General features: G+C 42.8%; 1 protein-coding gene across 8 annotated transcripts in view; it reads right to left on the reverse strand.

The window, feature by feature from the left end:
- The window catches only part of Fam184a (family with sequence similarity 184 member A), a 121,870-nt gene that overhangs the window by 62,281 nt on the left and 40,604 nt on the right, over positions 1-18,985 (reverse strand). For all 8 annotated transcript variants that reach the window (XM_013352424.2, XM_013352422.2, XM_013352423.2 and 5 more), the window contains exons 2-3: positions 2,276-3,130; positions 710-845 (exon numbers count right to left, since the gene is read on the reverse strand). In XM_013352424.2, coding sequence (XP_013207878.1) covers positions 710-845; positions 2,276-3,130 — 991 coding nt within the window. The remainder of the gene's footprint in view (positions 1-709; positions 846-2,275; positions 3,131-18,985) is intronic.

Genomic DNA, 18,985 nt, shown 5'->3' on the forward strand with positions numbered 1-18,985 from the left:
GACCAAAGAATGGATAAGGAGAATGTGGTAATTTACACAATGGAGTACTACACAGAAGGAAAAATAACAACATCTTATTATTTCTGGATGGAGCTAGAAAACATCATATTGAGTGAGGTTACCCAGACCCAGAAAGACAATTATCACATGTACTCACTCATAAGTGGCTTTTAGACATAAAGCAAAGAAAACCAGCCTACATATCACAATCCCAGAGAACCTAGGCAACAATGAGGACCCTAAGAGAGAAAAAGACAAGATCTCCTGATTAAATTGGGAGCATGGGGACCTTGGGGGAAGATTAAAGGGGAAAAGAGAGAAAGGGAGGGGAGCAGAGAAAAATGTATAGCTCAATAAAATCAATAAAAAAAATTTCTTCAGGCAAACAATACTGCTTCAAGCTGGCTTGTCCTGAAAACCCTTTCTGATCTGGCTTAACTTCAGTGGAGTCCTAAAAGGACTACTCTCTCTAGGCTGCTGGGAATGGGGGGCTGTGCCCCACAACTGTTGATGATTTCGTCATTTCATTGTTATAATTATCCAAGAAAATGCTAGATATTATTTGAAAATAAAAACAATAAAAACCATTTTAAAACATCATAAGAGATGGTAAATATTAAATTAGAAGCACTTTGCTCAGATATTGTTTGGATGAGCAGCAAAGAGTGGGTTTTAGCTGAGCACCGCACCGAGCTACGGGCGGACTTACTAGCTTTGAGGACAAGGTCTGACGCTTGCTGTTGTAAACGCTCCCGGGCAGCTGCTAGCTCACTTTCCACTTCCTTGTGCTTGTTCAACAAGGCTGTTTCTCCCTCCTTGGCATCATCAAGCTGTTTTTGAAGAACCTATGAAAGATCAAATAGTCATAATCAAAATGCAAGCATGACACCAAGCTAAATAATTTATTTAAATTGCAAGCAACACCTTTCTCTTATTGGAGAGGTCTGTGGAACTAGGGCTACTTAGTTTGAACTCTGTTAGATGAAGTAACACAACCTGACATTTGAAGTCATACGACCCAATTAGGGAAGTCTATTTCTACCCTGCCTAATGAATTCTAATGCTCTGCAGATATTAGCACAGCCAGGAAGCTTTCTGTGCCAGCATGACAAAACTCGTAGAAGCTTTTTGGCATCTTTTCCATATGTAGACTAACTCTTACTAAATGCTACTTTTTGTTTGGTTGTTTGGTTGCTTGTTTTTTGAGACAGGGTTTCTCTGTGTAGCCCTGGCTGTTCTGGAACTCACTTGATAGACCAGTCTAGCCTCAAACTCAAAGATCTGCCTGGCTCTGACTCCTGAGCACTGGGATTAAAGGTGCACACCACCAAAAGCATTTTTTTTTTTTGGTTCGGTGTCTAAATACCAAATAAGGAGACAGATCATCCTTATTGAAGAGAAAAAGAAGAACACAACCAACCCCTAAGCTTGATATTATAACTCTAATAGAAATACTAGGAAGCTGTTTAAATAAAACCTATTCATAGTATCAACAAGGTTTAAACTTATCTTTTGGGTGCTTGATGTCCAAATTAATAATAGGTAAAGGTAATAAAAATGTCCCCTTCTACATTTTTTTTCTGCACAAGGGCAAAGACAAAAAATGGGTTGGAGGTGTAATAAAGTGGTATGAATATAAACAGCTGATTCTAAAGCCAGCCTGGCTGGGCTCCAAGTCAACAAAGCAATACATATGAAAAAGTGGGTAAGGATGAGCAATGCCTTAGCAGTTAAGACCACTTGCTGCTCTTGCCGAGAACTCGGGTTCAGTTCCCAAGCATCCACATGGTGGCTTACAACCATCCATTAACAGATAAATGCAAGTAAAATACCCAAATACGTAAACTAAAATAAATAAATCCAAAATGAAGTTTTTAAAAGTGTGTGTGCGCATGCCTGTGTGTGTAGATTGCTCAGTGGGTATGGATAAAGTGTCTATTATCCAAATGTCCGGTCAAGGTTCAGATTCCCCAGAACCCAGCTAGAGCCAGGTGAGCATAATGGCCCTTTGCAGTGCCAGAGCCAGGGAGGCAGAGGCCAGGAAACCCCGGCGCAAGCTGACTAGCCAGATATCTGAAAAGGCCAATGGAGTCCTCTGGTGTAGCAAAGGTTCTGCCTCAACACAGAAGGTGGAAAGCAATCTGAGAAAACACCCAGTGTCAACCTCAGGTTTACACACATACATGCACACACACGCGCACACACGCGCGCACGCGCACACACACACCAAACATGTGTAAAGAAAGAAAAGACTAACCAACCCATGCCCACTCACCTGTACATTGCTCTCTGCCGCAGTCAGGGCCACCTGCAGCTTTTGGCATTTGTCAAGCAGACTGCTGGCTTCATCCTGCACCATCTGCAACTCGGTCTTCAATTTTCCTATGGTTTTCCGCAGAACGGCTTCTTGTCCCTGGAACTCTTTGCGAAGCTCGGCCTCCTTGTCCCTGCTAGCCTGCAGGCTTTCCGCTGTGAAGAGCTGTGACCTTTTCAAGTTATCCAGCTCACGCTCGTAAAATACCTGGGCTTTGTTCAGCCTGCCTTCATATTCCTCGATGAGCTTCTTCTTTTCAAGTCGCAGCTCGTCCAGGGTGCTGTTCAAGGCCTCCACCTCCATCCTGTGCAGCTCCTCTGCCTTCTCCTGCCCCTTGTTCACCGAAGCACTGTGGTCCTGTTGTGACTTCAACAGCTCTTGGACTTCCCGTCTGTGGGTGGTTCTCAAATCTTCCAGGGCCAACCGTTTGTCCTTCTCAAACTGTACTTGGAGCTGTCCGAAGCTCCGCAACCTCTCTTCAAACTTCCTTCTAATCTCTTCGACCTCCCGCGACATGGTTACTATGCGCTGGACGTGCTGGGCCTCTGCACAAAGCTGCATGTCCGCAACTCTGTGCTTAAAGGCTTCAAACTCCGTCAGAGCTTGCTGTTTCATCTTCACATGGTCTTCCAAAGACGCTTCCAGAACTTGAATCTTTCTCCTAAGGTCTACCTCTTCTGTTACCTTGCTTTTATAGAGCAGTATTTTTTCTCTTGTTTCTGCAAGAATTTGTTGGATTTCTTCTTCGTGAGCATCTTTGAGGGCCTGAATTGCAGACTCGTGTTCATCGTTTTTGGTATTCAGAGCGTATATTACCTACATGGTTTTGAGGAAGGGAGAAGAATTCAACATATATTCTTTTACATCTTGAAGCTAATTCTTTCACTTAGATTGTTCTTTTTTCTATGTACATATTATTTCTGGTGAATATTAAATACGAAAACATCACACAATTGTTTTTCAGCTCACAGATTGGTTTGCTTTGAAAATTTCTATCTTTGCACAGATTTTTATTTTAAAACATTCAAGATCACTCATTTATAAAAATGCACAATTATAATAAGTAAACACACAGGAGACGCAGGAAGGATAGAAAGTCACTACACATACAATGAGTTCCAGGCCATCTTGGAACACATAGAAACTCTGTCTGTCTGTGTGTCTCTGCCTCTCTTCCCATCTCTTTCTCAGGAAAGCATCCGAGATTAAGAATGATGTGCTATAAACGAAAGGAAGAGAGGAAAACAGAGGCCATCTGACCAGAGAACATAGTCCTCTGCACAACCCAGGCCAGCGTCATGAGGGCTACGGAGGAGAGAGGAGACAGTCTCAGGGAAGGACCCAGCTTCATCTGCCCTTGTATCACATGCACACATATCGAGCTCTAGGTAGGAGGGTTCCCCAGAGCCCTCCCTATATGTTATGAATCTATGTAAACATACAGACTTACAAATTCCCTTTTCTAGCTTCTGTTCTTGTTTTTGTTAACAGTTTAGAACTGTTTTATTGAAATGAACGAATCTGCTGTTCTGAACTAGTGAGTGAATGTAAGTGTAAAGCTGACGTGGGCTGGACCTCTGCAGTCCACAGCGCCCTAGAGAGCGGCAGCACTCCAGGCTGAGGGCGCTCCAGAACTACGTGGCTCAAAGAATATCTGGTCAGTCCCCTTCCCCTGACCAGCCCTGTGCTCTAGAGCCCCCAGGGCATCTGAAGCAGACATGACCCTATGGGACTGAACGCTCAGTCTTTGAGATCGAATGTCACCTCCAGGTGGACAGTGTCAGATTTCAACTGAATTACAGACCCTGGAGAAATCCACACACATTACAGTGACTTGCGATGACTGAGTGTGAGAAGAAGGAGAACATTTGCTCTATCCCATATCAAATAGTCATTAAGATGAACAACCAGGCTGGACCTGGCACATGCCAGTCACTCTAATAGTCAAAAGCCTAAGGCCAAGAGACAGCCATGAACTTAAGGACAGGCTGGACTACACAGTATCTGACCAGCCAGTGATGCATAGCAATGCTTTGTTTAAAAGGAAAAAGAGAAAAAGAACTGGAAAGGAAGAAAGGGAAGAAAAGCGAATCCCACTGGTCAGGATGCCTAGAGCAAAGTGGACGTAGACTATGGGCCTCAATGTCTTCCTAGGGGAGTTCTGCTCTGAACCCCACCTTACCTTACTAAGTGGAAATGATATAGACAGATTTCTAAGAACCAAGTCACACCTTTAGTACTTTGTTCCACAAGATGATCCTACAAAGGACTAGTCCATCGCGAGGAGTCGCTATTTCAGGAACGAAACAGGAGAGGGATGCAGTAGGTGAGTTTCCCTCATCAAAGATTTCCTGAAATACTCTTCTTTCTAACAGTTAATTTTCATTCATCTTTGGTGAGTGACGTCAAGTCCCACATCCTTTAACGCGTCTTCCTCAAGCACCGCTGATGAAAGGCTATGCTTGAATATCCAGCAAGCCCACATTTACCGTCATCATCTCCTGAAACTCGGGAAGAGTAAGGGGGGGTCTCAATAGCAAGGCAGGAAAGATATAGGAGGCTCCCAGAGAGACTAGAAAGAACGCTACTGATAGAAAAGAGTGTAGCATTCAAGATGGTAAGTAGGAGAAACTAAACGGGAGCATGGAATTAAAACAATGAATTAGAAAGAACAAGATTTTTAAGTTATCAAAATACATGAAAATAACAGAAAAACATTACAGTACTAAGCATTAATTCAGTTTAAACTCTAATGCAGAAGTCAGCGAGCAACAACTGAAGGCCAAATATGGCTGCTGCTTGCTCCTGTAAATATACAGCTAGGTACGTTTGTTCAAGTACCATGATCCCACCGTGACAGCAGAGCTGAGAAGGGTGGAAAAGGCCGTTATGACCTACCAGCCTAATCTACACACAGGCAAGCCATTGTAGTCAAAATCGGCAACAAAATGAAAGGTCTGAAGTTGTGTTACCTTTGTGATCTTCCCTATTCCTTTCACTAAAACTCATACAGTGAGAAAGCCATGGTCTAATTCTGCAGGCACAGTGCATAAATAAGTCCACATCTGTATCAAACACATCAGTATCTTCCAGGAAAGAAATATTAAGATACATTTCTAAAAACTTAAGAACAATAAAAGGTTGCCAAGGACAACAAATCAACACTATCCCAATAAATTACCACTTGAAACATGCCATTATTAAGTTATAATCTTTAGAAAATAATTTTACATTTATTTATTTTATTCTGGGGAAGTGCACATGCCATGGTACATAGGTTGAGGTCAGCTGGCAACTCCAGGGAGTTGGCTCTCTCCTTCCACCCTGTGGGACCCAGGGATCACATTCAGGCGATCAGGCTCACTAACAGGTGCCTCTGTGCACTGAGCAATCAGCCTGAGTTATGGCCATTTTAAAATAAGTATCTTATACATGAAGACTCAGTGGAGAAGACAGAGGAGACAGGTGGGTTCTTGAAGGTGATTGGCTAGCTATCCTAGAGAAATCCATGAGCTCCAGGATCAGTGGAAGACCCTGCCATCAAGAAACAACACTAACTGCAACCTTGAACCTCCACATACGTGCACCGTGTGTAAAAGCATCTGAGAACACAGCTGGACATATTCATTCTGATGAGTGCACATATACACAAATTTACAAGTCCATGTGAAACAAGTCATTTCCTGATAGTTTTTTTCCCTAATGTTGGCTGCTGTGGGATAAATTATATTACTTTCAAATCCATATTTTGCAACCCTATCCCTAGACATGACGGTATTTGGAGACGAGAACGTAGGGAAATAATTAGGTTTCTATGGTCAGAGGGTAGGACCTCATCTGTACTTAGTCCTTCTGTCTCTACCACATGAGGAACATACATGTAAGCCAGAAAGAAAGCCCTCATAGGACTGAACAACATGCTACTCTGGGCATGGAACTTCCAGTGTCCAAACTGAGAAATTGTTGCATGCATGCAAAGGCCTGTGATGGACAGTAGGCATTTTCACTATTGCTCTGTCTTACTATCTTGAGACAATGTCTTTCACTGAACTGGAACTTGACATTTTGGCTAGGCTGGCATATGATATCTGCCGCCCACTGCTCCAGTAATGTAGCTACGGGTACATTTGGCCGTGCCTGGCTCTTTACATGTGTGCTGGGATTCAAATTCAAGTCCTCAAACTTGCTCACAGAGCATTCTTCCCTACTGAGCTAATATGCCAGCCACACAGTGTAGAGCAGTCTCCTCAGAAATTCAAACATTCTATTCTGCAAGGAAGCTCGTTAGGAAACGAAATAAACAACTCAACGTAGCTTCAGGAAGTCCCTGAAACTGGTTATATGTCCAATGTCCCTTCTTTCCAACGTTCAAGACAAGTCTGAAAGAAGCAGAGACCAGCTAGCCAATCGTCTCAGTCTCCCCTAGTCCCCCCTCCCATTGCCTATAGATCAGGATGTAAAGCTCTGAGCTACCTCTCCAGCATCAGGCCTGTGTGCTTGGCGGCTGGCAGGCCTCCCTGCCTGCTGCAACACTCCACATTTCGATGACAGTGGACTAGCCCTATAAACTGCAAGCAAACAGTGCAATGCTCTCCTTTATAAGGTGCCTCAGTCATGGTGTCTCTTCACAGCAACAGAGCGGTGTCTAAGACACACCCTGAAAGAAGTAGAGAGCAGTTGAACTTTCTAGAGAAAACAGAGAACAACTGAGCCCCCCGGAAAGGACACTTTCCAACCTGTGGCGCTGCCTGTAGGTTATGAAGTATGCTCCAGGTTTCCAGCTTTTGTGAGCTGTCACCCATACTGGGGTGGGATTTGGTGACACAGCTGTCTCTGAGTCATTTCTGCTTTTGTGAGTAACCTCTCACCCATTTTTCTCTAAGTGACCCCAATAAAAAGCATCAGTTCACAAAGTTGGACTGTGATAGTATCCATGCTTTGCTTTGTCACGGGCTCCCTTCCAGCAGTGAGTATGCATGTATGTGTTGTGTCTCCCCAGGAGAAGTCTACCACACAATACAACAAAACAATTGATTCTTGATATTTAAGACATAGATTTATGGTGCTTTATTGACAGCTGGATCCTATTAATATGCTGGTAATATATTAATATGTTCCTACTTAAAATCTAACCAGAAATAAAATATATTCATTGCAAGCAAATAAAGTACATTTGTAATAAAGACCATTCACCAAAGAAAATGTATTATATTAGTTTATTAAGTAAAATAATTTAGGCCTTTACTGTGACATGTTATATCAACTGACTTACCAGTGCTAAAGTGAGTTATCACTGGTGCGGGACAGTTCTATATTCTGTCAATTATATTTTAAATAAATGCTGGTTGGCCACTAGCCAGATAGGAAGTAGAGGTAGGGCAATGAGAACAGGAGAATTCTGGGAAGAAGGAAGCTCCCTAGGTAGTCCTTCCCAGATCACCAAAGAAGCAGGATGTGACCTGTCCCTCTGAAAAAGGTACTGAGCCATGTGTCTAACATAGATAAGAACGATGGATTTATATAAGTTATAAGAGCTAATACGAAGCCAGAGCTAATGGGCCAATCAGTTTTATAACCTATGGAGACCTCTGTATGATTTTCTTTGGGGCTTACCATAGGCTGTGGGACCTGGGCAGGACAGAAACCCCAACAAGCCGGCCCTCATGTTACATATTACTGTATAGGGGAGGATATATTTGGTACAATGTAGTATCATAAAACCATAAAAAAAATTCTAAGAAAGGGTCTAAAACAACTTTGTATTCAAACAAAGAAAAGTCCAGGACAGATAAATTCATAGCTGAATTTCAGCAGACCTTTAAGAAAAAAATAATAATGCTCTTCAAATTATCCCATAAAATGGCAAGGAAAGAATGCTTCTAAGCCCATTTCACAATGCAGTACTACCTCAATACCAACACTCTGTAAGGATACAGTTCCACTACCAGACCAATTAAAGAGAAACCAAAAAAAGCACTTAATATATTACCTGCAAACTTGCACATTAAAAAGATCATATTACCATGACCACATTGCTCCTTTCCAGAAGTGCAAGGATGATTCAGCCTACACAAATTAATACATTTCTGAATAGAACTCCAATAACTCAAATAATAGCAAGAATCAACAAACAAGATTCTATCAAATTGAAAAGCTTCTGCCTAGCAAAAGAAATAGCAAAGAGTACGCATACAAAATGAAAGAAAATCTTCACCAGCTATTCTTCCAGGAGGGGTTAATACCCAGAATATATAAAGAACTCAAATTATCCAACAGCAAAAGGCTAAATAACTAATGGGGGAAAGGTCTGAATGAACTCAATCTTCAAATGGGCAATAAGTACAATATATTTTTTAAAAGTGTGCAATATCCTCAGCTCCCAGGAAAGCGACATGGAGGGCACCAGTAAGATGGCTCCGCAGATAAAGGTGCTTGCCACTAAGCCTGACAACCCTAGAGCCCATGTGGTGGAAGGAGAAAACCGACTCCCCCAAGTTGTCCCTGAGCTCCACGCATGCACAGTGGCACGAGTACACACACAATAAACAAATACACAAACATATAAACAAATACTTCCAGAGATTTTTTTTCTGTCTTTAGTAAATTAATATTCTTGATAATTAGATCCCTAACACCAATAGGCAAATTTTGAAAGATCTGTAAAACTGTATCTTCAAAATAGCCTAAAAACTCTGATTTTTTAAAAAGCATATAATATGTGTAACACTACATAATGACACTGCTATAATAATTTTTAATTTTTCTATTGAAAATAGGTTTTCTTTCATACACTATGTTCTGGTTACTGTTTGTCCTCCCTCATCTCCTCCCAGATCCCTCCCCACTTCTTCCCCACCCACCCAAATCTACACTTTTTCTTTCTCATTAGGATTCAAACAGGCATCTAAGAAATAGTGATAAAATAAATTAAGATAAGATAAAGCAAAACTAAATAAGCCACAATAGAATATAGCAAACAAACAAATGGCCAAGGAAGTATATATAGACACAGTGACACACACATTTGCACACACACAAAACCCATAGAAATATAAAGTTGGAAATCATATCATATACCCAAAGGATCTGTAAGGTAAAAAAAATAAAATAAAACAAAACAAACAATAAAGCCCTGACAAAACATTATTAGACAAAAATCCTCGAAAATGCTACTGACTTCATTTTGTGTTGTCCATCTGCTGCTGGGCGTGGGAATGGTCTTCAGAGTGGTTTGTGTACCCTGTGAGACTCCATTGGAGAAAACAAAGTTTTCATCTGTGAGTGGTTATCACTTGTAGATGGCCTCCGTGAAGGATGGGGTTTGTATCCACCACCCTTCTCAGCCCCCATCTGGTCCAGACCTATGCAGGCTCTGTGCATGCTACTACATTCTCTGTGAGTTCATATGTGTGGATCATGTTGATTTACAGGGCCTTAGTGGTTTGTTTTGCTTTATTTTTCTTGGAGTATTTGCTCCCCTCTGGGTCTTACAGTCTTTCTGCCTACCCAGATGCAGGGGTCCCTGAGTTCTGAGGAGAGGGATTTGAGGAAGACATCCCATTTAGGACTGAGTGTTCCAAGGCCTCTCACTCTCTGCGCATCGTCTAGCTGAGGATCTCTGTATTTGTTCCTATCTACTGCAGGGGAAGCTTCTGTGGTGATGACTGAGGAAGGCATTGATCTGGAGTATAGCAGAATGGTATTAGGAACATTTTTATTGCTAGATTCCTTAAGCAGAACAGAACTTCTTTCCCCCTAGTCCCCAGCCTATCTAGTCTCAGGTGTCGGGAATGGGTTCCATTTCATGGAGTAGGCCTTAAATCCATCAGACATTGATTGGTTAGTTGTACAAGCTTTGTGTCAGTATTGTACCAGCAAATCTTGTGGACAGGTCACTATTGCAGACTGGAGGGCTTGTAGCTGGATTAATAGTTACCTTTCTTCTTTGGTAGCCTTCGGAGCCCCTTCTAGTACTATGAACACTAGTCAATTGGCGTGAAGGCTCTAGTTAGGCACCAGCTCGACTTCTTCATATTCAGTGATGACTGAGGAAGGCACTGATCTATGAGCACACCAGAATGTTATTAGGATCCTTTTATTGCTAGGTTCCTTCAGCAGAACAGTACTGCTCATTGGTGAAGAGTCCTGGCTGCTCTTCCAGAGGGGTTCAATTCCTAGCACCCACAAAGTCACTCGTAACCATCTGCAACTCTGGTTCAGGGTATCTAATACCCTTTTTTTTGGGTCTCCACATGCATCAGGCATGCATATGATGTGCAAACATGCATACACATGTTCCACAAACAAAATATCCAAATATGTAAAAATAAATAAATAAATAATTTTAGAGGTGTGGAGATCCCATCTGTGCCAGCCAGAAGCTCTGCTATCAACGATGCAGAATTAATGAATACTTAGGATGCAAAGGAGCAGGAATCCTTCTTCTGAACCCCCCCCCCCGGGTGTTGTTTCTCCGTAGCTACCATTCTAACTAGGGTAAAACAGGATCTCAGTGTAGGCTTAACTTGCATTTTGCTCCTGGACAGTGAGGCTGGACATCTCTCTTGTTCACTTCTGTGTGGAAATGAGAAGGCCCCCTGCATAGGCTCATATATTTGAATGCCTGGTCATTAGCAAGTGATACTACTTGACAGGGATTAGGAGGTGTGGCCTTGCTGGAAAAAGTCTGTCTCCAGAGGTGGGCTTTGGGGTTTCAAGGGTCCAAGCCCTGTCCAGAGTTTCTCTCCTCTCGCTGCCTGTGGATCTAGATGTAGAACTCCACCCTCTCCAGCACCATGTCTGCCTGCATGCTGCCAGGCTCCCTGCCATGAGGATAATGCACTAAATGCCTACAACTGTAAGCCAGTCCCAGTTAAATGTTTACCTTTTGTAAAAGTTGCTGTGGTCAAGGTGTCTGATGTGGGAGTGATTTCTTATTAATAAAGAAACTGCCTAGACCCATTTGATAGGCCAACCCTTAGGTAGGCGAAGAAAACAGAACAGAATGCCGGGAGAAAGAAGCTGAGTCAGAGAGTCGCCATGGTTCTCCCACTCCAGACAGATGCAGGTTAAGATCTTTCCTGGTAAGCGCACCTCGTGGTGCTACATAGATTATTAGAAATGGGTTAAGAGGCTGAAACTAATGGGCCAGGCAGTGTTTAAAAGAATACAGTTTCTGTGTAATTATTTCTGGGTATAAGCTAGAGCTAGCTGGCGGCCAGGAGCTGGGGCGGCAAGGAAGCAGCCCGCAGCTCCTCGCAACAGGTGTCTCTTCACAGCAATAGAACACTGGCTGAAGACAATATCATTAGCTAATTTACTATGCTGTTTGATGTCTTCTTGTACAGTTGTTAGTTTCTTTATTCTAGGTATTAACCCTGTTAGATGGATAGCAAGTAGAGATTTACTCGTTAGGTGGTCTCTTCACTCACTTAACCTTTCCGTTGCTGTACCACAGTGGTTTATCTGGGAGGTTCCATCTATCAGCTGCTATCATTTCCTAAGGATGCCGCCTCCTATTCAGAAGATCCTCCCAAAAAAAACCAAAAACACAGAAGATCCTCCCCATGCCCAATACTGAATTGCTCTACCCAGTTTCTCCTTGAAACGTTCCGAGTTTCTGATCTTCCACTAAGGTCTTTGATCTGTCTTAAGTTGTGCACGGTGAATTTCATTCTTTTGCACATGGATTTCCCCACCACTATTTTTTCAAAGGTTTCCTTCTTCAGTGTCAAAAAATCAGGTGGCTGTAGCTACATGGATTCACGTTTGTTATCTAATCGACTCCTCTGTGTGTGTGTCTTCATGCCAGTTCAAGGCTCTGCCACCAAGATCTGTGGCATAATCTGAAATTAGGCATGGTGATACTGCCAGCATCTTCTTTTCGTCCAGGATCCCTCTGACTACTCAAGGTCTTCTGTTTCCGTATGAATTTTAAGATTTTTTTTCTATTTCTGGAATGTCACTGGAATCTTGGAGGCAATTACATTGAACTTAAAGAATGGTTTGGGAAGTAAAACCATTTCTACATTGCTAATTCTGTCAATGCATGAGCAAGGAAGGCCTTTCATTTTTCTAGTAACTTCTTCAATTTATTTCTTCTGAGTTTAAAGTTTTCAGTGTAGAGGTCTTTTGTTTCCTTGTTTAGACTTCTAGTGTACCACCATAATGAGGGCAGACAATGGCTGGGGGTCATAGGTGGCAGGGTGGTCCTGGGAACGTGGGTGCATAGGCAGCAGCCTCCCCAAATCAGTCACTGGCAGTGCCCCTCTTCCCAGAAAAACCAACCGCCTCTGGCAGCCTAGACTCCTCATAGTCCCCACCTCCTGGGTGGTAGCTTCTAGGAGCCCTGCTCCCCCCAAGGCTTCCAGCTCATCTGCAGCCTTCTGTTCCTTGCTCCAAGGGGGCTTCCTCTTCTTCCTCCGATCCTCCTTGCCTTCCTCTTTATCCTTGTTCTTCTTGTGTTTGCTTTTATTTTTTGGAGCCTTTTCTTCCTCCTCTTTGCCTTTCTTCTTCTTTTTCTTCTTCTCTTTAGAGGGAAGTTTGCCGTCTTTATCTTCATCACTTCTTTCCTTAGGTCCTGTCTCCTCCGGACCCAGACCAAAGAGATCTGAGTCATTCTTCAGTCTGAAAGCAGAGACTGGGGGTTTGGAGGGTGGGGGGGGCCGGGCAAAACCAAGGGCCCCAACCGTCACATCAGAGAGGTCTTCTCTTACTGGGAATCCCCCCACTCACCTCTGTGTATCCGATCCATCACTTTCAAAGTCAGGATCATCTATGACAAAGGACAGCATCTTTCTGATGACACTTGCTTATCTTTCCCTTCCTAGGGTCTATGAGTGTCATCAGTGGGTGGCTTGGTACTGCCATGGTCAGGCCCTGAGCCAGTGGTGAGACCATCTGACCATGAGGGTATGGCTCGCGTGGGAGCTCCCTTCTTTAGTGAATGTGAGGCCTTGGTGGAGGACCATTTTGTCTCGGACTCTGAGCATTGCTGAGGAGCCACTCCGGGGTGGCCTACCGGTCCCTCAGCTTCCTCCTCACTAGAAAAACTGATATTCTTACTAGAGACAAGGTCTGAGGACAGCAGGGATTTGCTATGTGGCTGATCTTCTATGTCCACGTCATCCTGGAAACCTGCCACCACTGGGTTCCCTCTGATGGCTTCTCCATCGTCACTCTCACTTTCCTGCTGTGGGCCTTTGGCTCCAATTTTATTCTTGTTTTTAGGTAGGGTTGTATCTTCCAGGAAGCTTCGGTCAAGGCCATCTTCAGGAACAAAATCCTCAATGTTATGGACTCTTGCTGGGACCTCTAGAACTGGAGCTGGCTCTGGAGGAGAAGGTGTCACGTCAGCAGCTAGCGAGGTCCCAAATGGTGTAGGAGGGTCTTCTTTCTATGTGTTACTTTCATTGGCCAAATAAAGAAACTTCCTTGGCCTTTTGATAGGACAGCAGCTTAGATAGGCAGAGTAGACCGAACAGAATGCTGGGAGAAAGAAAGCAGAGTCAGGCAGACGCCATGGCTCTCCTCTCCGAGATGGACGCTGGTCAGACTCATGCCAATAAGCCACAGTCAAGTGGCAATACAAATTATTAGAAATGGGTTAGATCAATAGGTGAGAGTTAGCCAATAAGAGGCTAGAACTAATGGGCCAGGCAGTAATTTAATTAATACAGATCTCTGTGTAATTATTTCAAGTAAAGCTAGCCAGGCAGCGGGAAGCGGCCTGCTGCTCATTTTACAACACCATAAAACCACTCAAATGATTTCTTATAATAAGAATCTTTTAATTTCTTCGAAATGTTAGAGAAAAAAAAGCACTGCAGGAATTACAGTCTAAGAAACAGTGTAGGAATGATACAAAGGGGGAAAGTGCACCCTCTGCGAAAAGAAGGGGCCTCCAGAACTAGGGGTGTAAACATGGTCAGTGCTACAGGGGTACTTGTATCTGCTGGGCTCATCATTCGTAAAATGGCCTCAGGATAGATCCCTGGGCATGGTCCTGGGATGGAGAGGAGTATGAGGACCCATGGACAGGCATCATGCCGACAGAAGGGTATGGGTGTAGCAAAGACAAGAATCACAGCTCCAGACAGGGGAGAGGGCCTAGGCAAAGCCAAAAGCCACTCAAAAGTGCAGACAAATGAGTACTATGTCTTATATTCAGACTCTGTGCCTCAGAATCAGGGAGGACATTTGATGGTGACAGCGGAAGCCAGAGGACAACAGAAAGAGTGATTAGTAAAGTTGAGGGAGAGGAGGTAGTCAGCCAGCATAGATGAACACCCAAGAGACAGCTGTGGAAGAACGGCGACTAGGACGGTGGTCCAGGAGGCAGGAAGTGCAGGGAGGGTTTGCTGGTTTAAACGGAGATGGAAGTGTAATCTAGAGATGGACTATCTCTTTTGGCCACAGTGATGCTCCTAACCCTTGTGAGAACAACCTTGTGGGCCTTCGCAGTCCAGTCACCTCTACCTAGTAAAAGGTTCAACCACACAGCAGCCAGGAGAAGACCCTTCTCATCTCTTCTCCAGGGTATGGCTTTCTGGTCAGTCTCAATCTGTTATTTTACACCTCGAGGACAATTCTAGTTGCAGCTGCACTTTCCCTTTCTACTCAGTGCTAGGAATAGATCAACAGAGAAGGAACTCACCCTCTGAGTACTGAAGCGCTGTTAAAAGGCACACATGGCTTACAAAGTAACATTCACTAATGTTTCTGTTTGATTGCTTGGGGACAGTGTGTGCAGTAGATGCATGTGTGTGCACCTGTGCATGTTGGGGGCGGGGGACATGTGCCTGTGGACAGGGGCATGGAGGCCAGAGGTTGCTGCTCCCATCTTACAGTCGCACTTAAACTGGCTGCCCAGTGAGCCCACCATCTGCCTGTCTCTGCCGTCCCAGAGTGCCAGGCTTACAGTGGCCATCACGCCAGGATTTTATGTGGTACCAGAGACCTAGATATTCACACCCATGCTGGCACAGCAAACACTTCACCCACTGAGTCACCTCCCTTGCCTCATATTCAATATTTTAAAAACCTAAACCTTATTTCTTTGGGAGGAGGGTGTGTGACAGCATGCATGTGGTGGTCCAAATCTCTCCTACCATGTGGGTCCTGCCATGGTAGGAGTCCTACCATGCGGTGGAACTCAGGTCATCAGGCTTATCGGCAATCACTTCTGCCCACTGAGCCATCTCATTGGCTCATGTTTTGTAGGGTGTTTTGAAGGGGTTATTTGTATTCCTAAGATCTGACACACATTGTACAAAGGCTTTGGGTTTTGGTTTTTATAGATAGGGTTTCATACAGTCCAGGCTGGCCTCAAACTTTGACCCCATCAATCTGCCTCTGCCTTCTACCCCCTGGGTGGGACTGCAGGTGTGCCCCACCATATGTGGTTTATACAGTGCTGGAGACTGAACCAGGCAGGCACTCTGCCAACGAGCTGCACCCCAGCTCTGCTTTCACATTTAAGAATTTATATTCTTCTAGGAGCCGGGCAGTGGTGGCGCACGCCTTTAATCCCAGCACTTGGGAGGCAGAGGCAGGCAGATCTCTGTGAGTTCGAGACCAGCCTGGTCTACAAGAGCTAGTTCCAGGACAGGCTCCAAAACCACAGAGAAACCCTGTCTTGAAAAAACAAAACAAAAACAAACAAAAAAAAAAGAATTATATTCTTCTAGAGGAATCAGCCAACAGACTACCTGGTCATAAGGCATCAGAATGAAATAACACTCTGAGAACTGAAATTCACAAGACTAAGTTCTTACTTTTGCCATTACAGCCTGTTCTATTTGCTCTAGAACAACCACACAGTGTGATACTCAGAACAGCCTCAAAAGGAACATTTCACAAACTGTCCAAGACAGTTCTCCAATTCTTAAGTATTTCCAATAAGCTCTGAACAGCTTATTTAGGGAATCTTATTTATTGATGATGTACTTCATGGTTTAGAGCCTGAATATTAACCCCACACCCCAGTATCCATTCTTGCTAAGTAAAGGCATGTAAATCAAATATTTAAACCTGTTCCTTTGCAGGTGATGAAATTATACAAATATTCCTTTATTTTCTTTACAGTTCTACTGGGGATAAAGAGTAGCATGTATTTATGCTGCCTACGTTGTTTCAATGATAGTTTTCCTCACTGTATGGAACGAAAATAAGATTCATAAAACCAAATTCATCTCAAGTAATTTTAACAAGATGAGGTGGACAAAAGAAAAACATAGAATGAGGAAGTCACAAATAAGAAAGCATGCCAAAGAACACTGATGTGGCAAAGGCTACAGAGCATCACTAATACAAAAGGATCGTCAGCAGAAAATTCCAGGTTGCAGCACCAAGTGTGTATACACATGCACACAGAAACACGGGCACACGTGAGTGAATAAGCACACCACACCTATCTTCTGAACCATTTTAAAATAAATTTTGTCTACCAGTGCATATTGTTCTTAAATACAGTCAAATATTATTTTCTAAGATTTAAGGCCATAGAATTATCATACCCCAAATTTAGAGTAATATAATATTCTCTAATTTCAAGAGCATAATAAAATAAAATTATTCCAGTAGTGAAATTTACAGTATCTTTTCTTTATCAATGTAGATCTACTTAGAATTCTACATTGTGTACTATTACTTTAGTGTTCTTAAACCTGAAACACAGAGAGAGTATGTGTCTGTGAGCGAGAGTAAGAGAGAGAGAGAGCTATTGTTTTATTTTTTAATTTTATGAAATTTATGTGGTAAAGAACCAGGATGTTGGTTGTAAAGTAAACAGGTTTTTAACATTCTTATTTTATGGGGGCTTTTCATATCAAATTATTCAAGGAAATTTGATGTTGTTTCTTCTTAGTACAACTATAAGTGAGTATCTAAAATTAATTAATATCATCTTAATCAATATAATTACATATACTAATTATCACATTAATAATCTGAGGGAAAATCTATGAAATATATTACTCTTCTCAACCCTCTTCTCAAGTAGTAGTCTTCTCTTGTAATGTATTACTCAGCTTAAATCCATCAAGCAATAAGCAAGCTGGGACTTGAGAGCTGACTCAGCAGTTAAGAACACTTGCTGATCTTTTAGAGGACCAGTGTTCGGCTTTCAGTAACCATATCAGGTGGCTCATTACCGCTTGTAACTGCAGGTCCAGGGAATTCAACATGACACACTATCCTGCCATTTTCCAGCACCTGCACACATGCAACATGTACATTTTTAAAAAAACCTTTTGAAAAAAAAAAAACCAAGTATAGTGGCCCGTGTGTAATCCCAGTACTCAGGAGGCTGAGGCAGGAGGATCACCACATTTTCAGTGCCTAAACCACAATATGTGACTGTGTCCCAAAACAAACAAACAAACAAACAAACAGATAAGAAAAAAAACAGAATTTGCTTTTGCTTATAAAGGTAGATCCTAAAATGATTTATCTATTTTTATTGTTTGTGCATTGGTGTTTGACCGGCATTAATGTTTGTGTGAGTGTGCTGGATTCTCAGGAACTGGAGTTACAGAGAACAGTGAGCCGCCACTTGGGTGCTGGGTATTGAACTCAGGGAATTAATCCCAGCACTCTGGGGGCAGAGGCAGGCAGATCTTTATGAGTTCAAGGATAGTCTTGTCTACAGAGCTTGTTCTAGGACAGACAGGGCCACCCCTGTCTCGAAAAACCAAAACCAAAAACACAAAAACAAAAACAAAACAACAAAAAAGGTAGATCCTAAGACCAAGCATCGCCTACATGTGCAGCAAGGTATATGCTGGAGCTTGCCAGTCTCCACCCAGCTCCCTGAGATCCTGTCCTGGGTAGAGTTGTCAAACAAAGGCCAGATGGGGACTGTTCACGTGTATGGAGGAAATTCAAAGAAGCAGTGAGAGTGATGGAGGAACTAACTAGACATGTAAGGAGAATCTGACAGTCCTCGGCAGGGTAAGAGGAAAACCTTCCACTCCACATTCTCACAAAGCATTCAGTTCATTTTCCACCATAGATTGTACAACAGGAGGTACAGGAGAGCTGCGCACACATCGGTGTCCAAAGCGAGCAGCATGGGACCACACACAGCAGTTCTGCCCTGGCGGGAAGCTAACTGCCTCTGTTTACCTCGTGGTCCAGTTTCTTTTGTATTACATTAAATAGAAAGACAAAGGCTGCTTTTCATACATTATGTAATCAAATTAATTCCAGCAACAGACTTGTGTCTAAATGAAGCATTTAGGAGGCAATTAACAAAGAAGCTCATTCGGATTTACATAAGCCAAGGCACTCTAAAGCCCGGACTCTAACATAATTTGAAAACCTAATTGCTTTGGGAAATAATTACTTTTAAAGATACATTTGTTCTCTGTGTTTCCATAACTACTGTTGGAAAGAATTTCAGAGATTATTTATAAAGTATAATAATGTTTTCTCGCCCTGCTCAGTGATATAGACTGCATCTATCTCCCCAAGGGAGTTAATCTGAACTTTGAAATGCAAATGTCATTTTGAACACAACAGTCTTAGAAAGGCTCACAAATCAGCTGTCATTCGGGATCCCGGCTACAGGATCTGCAGTACCAAACTTTTATAAAACAGTCAACACTTTTGTGTGTGGACTTCTATTGTGTGCTCTGAATTTTTATATGAATTCCAGCAAAGAAAAGTATA

Source organism: Microtus ochrogaster, linkage group LG9 (genome assembly GCF_000317375.1).
Source record: "Microtus ochrogaster isolate Prairie Vole_2 linkage group LG9, MicOch1.0, whole genome shotgun sequence".
NCBI lineage: Eukaryota > Metazoa > Chordata > Mammalia > Rodentia > Cricetidae > Microtus > Microtus ochrogaster.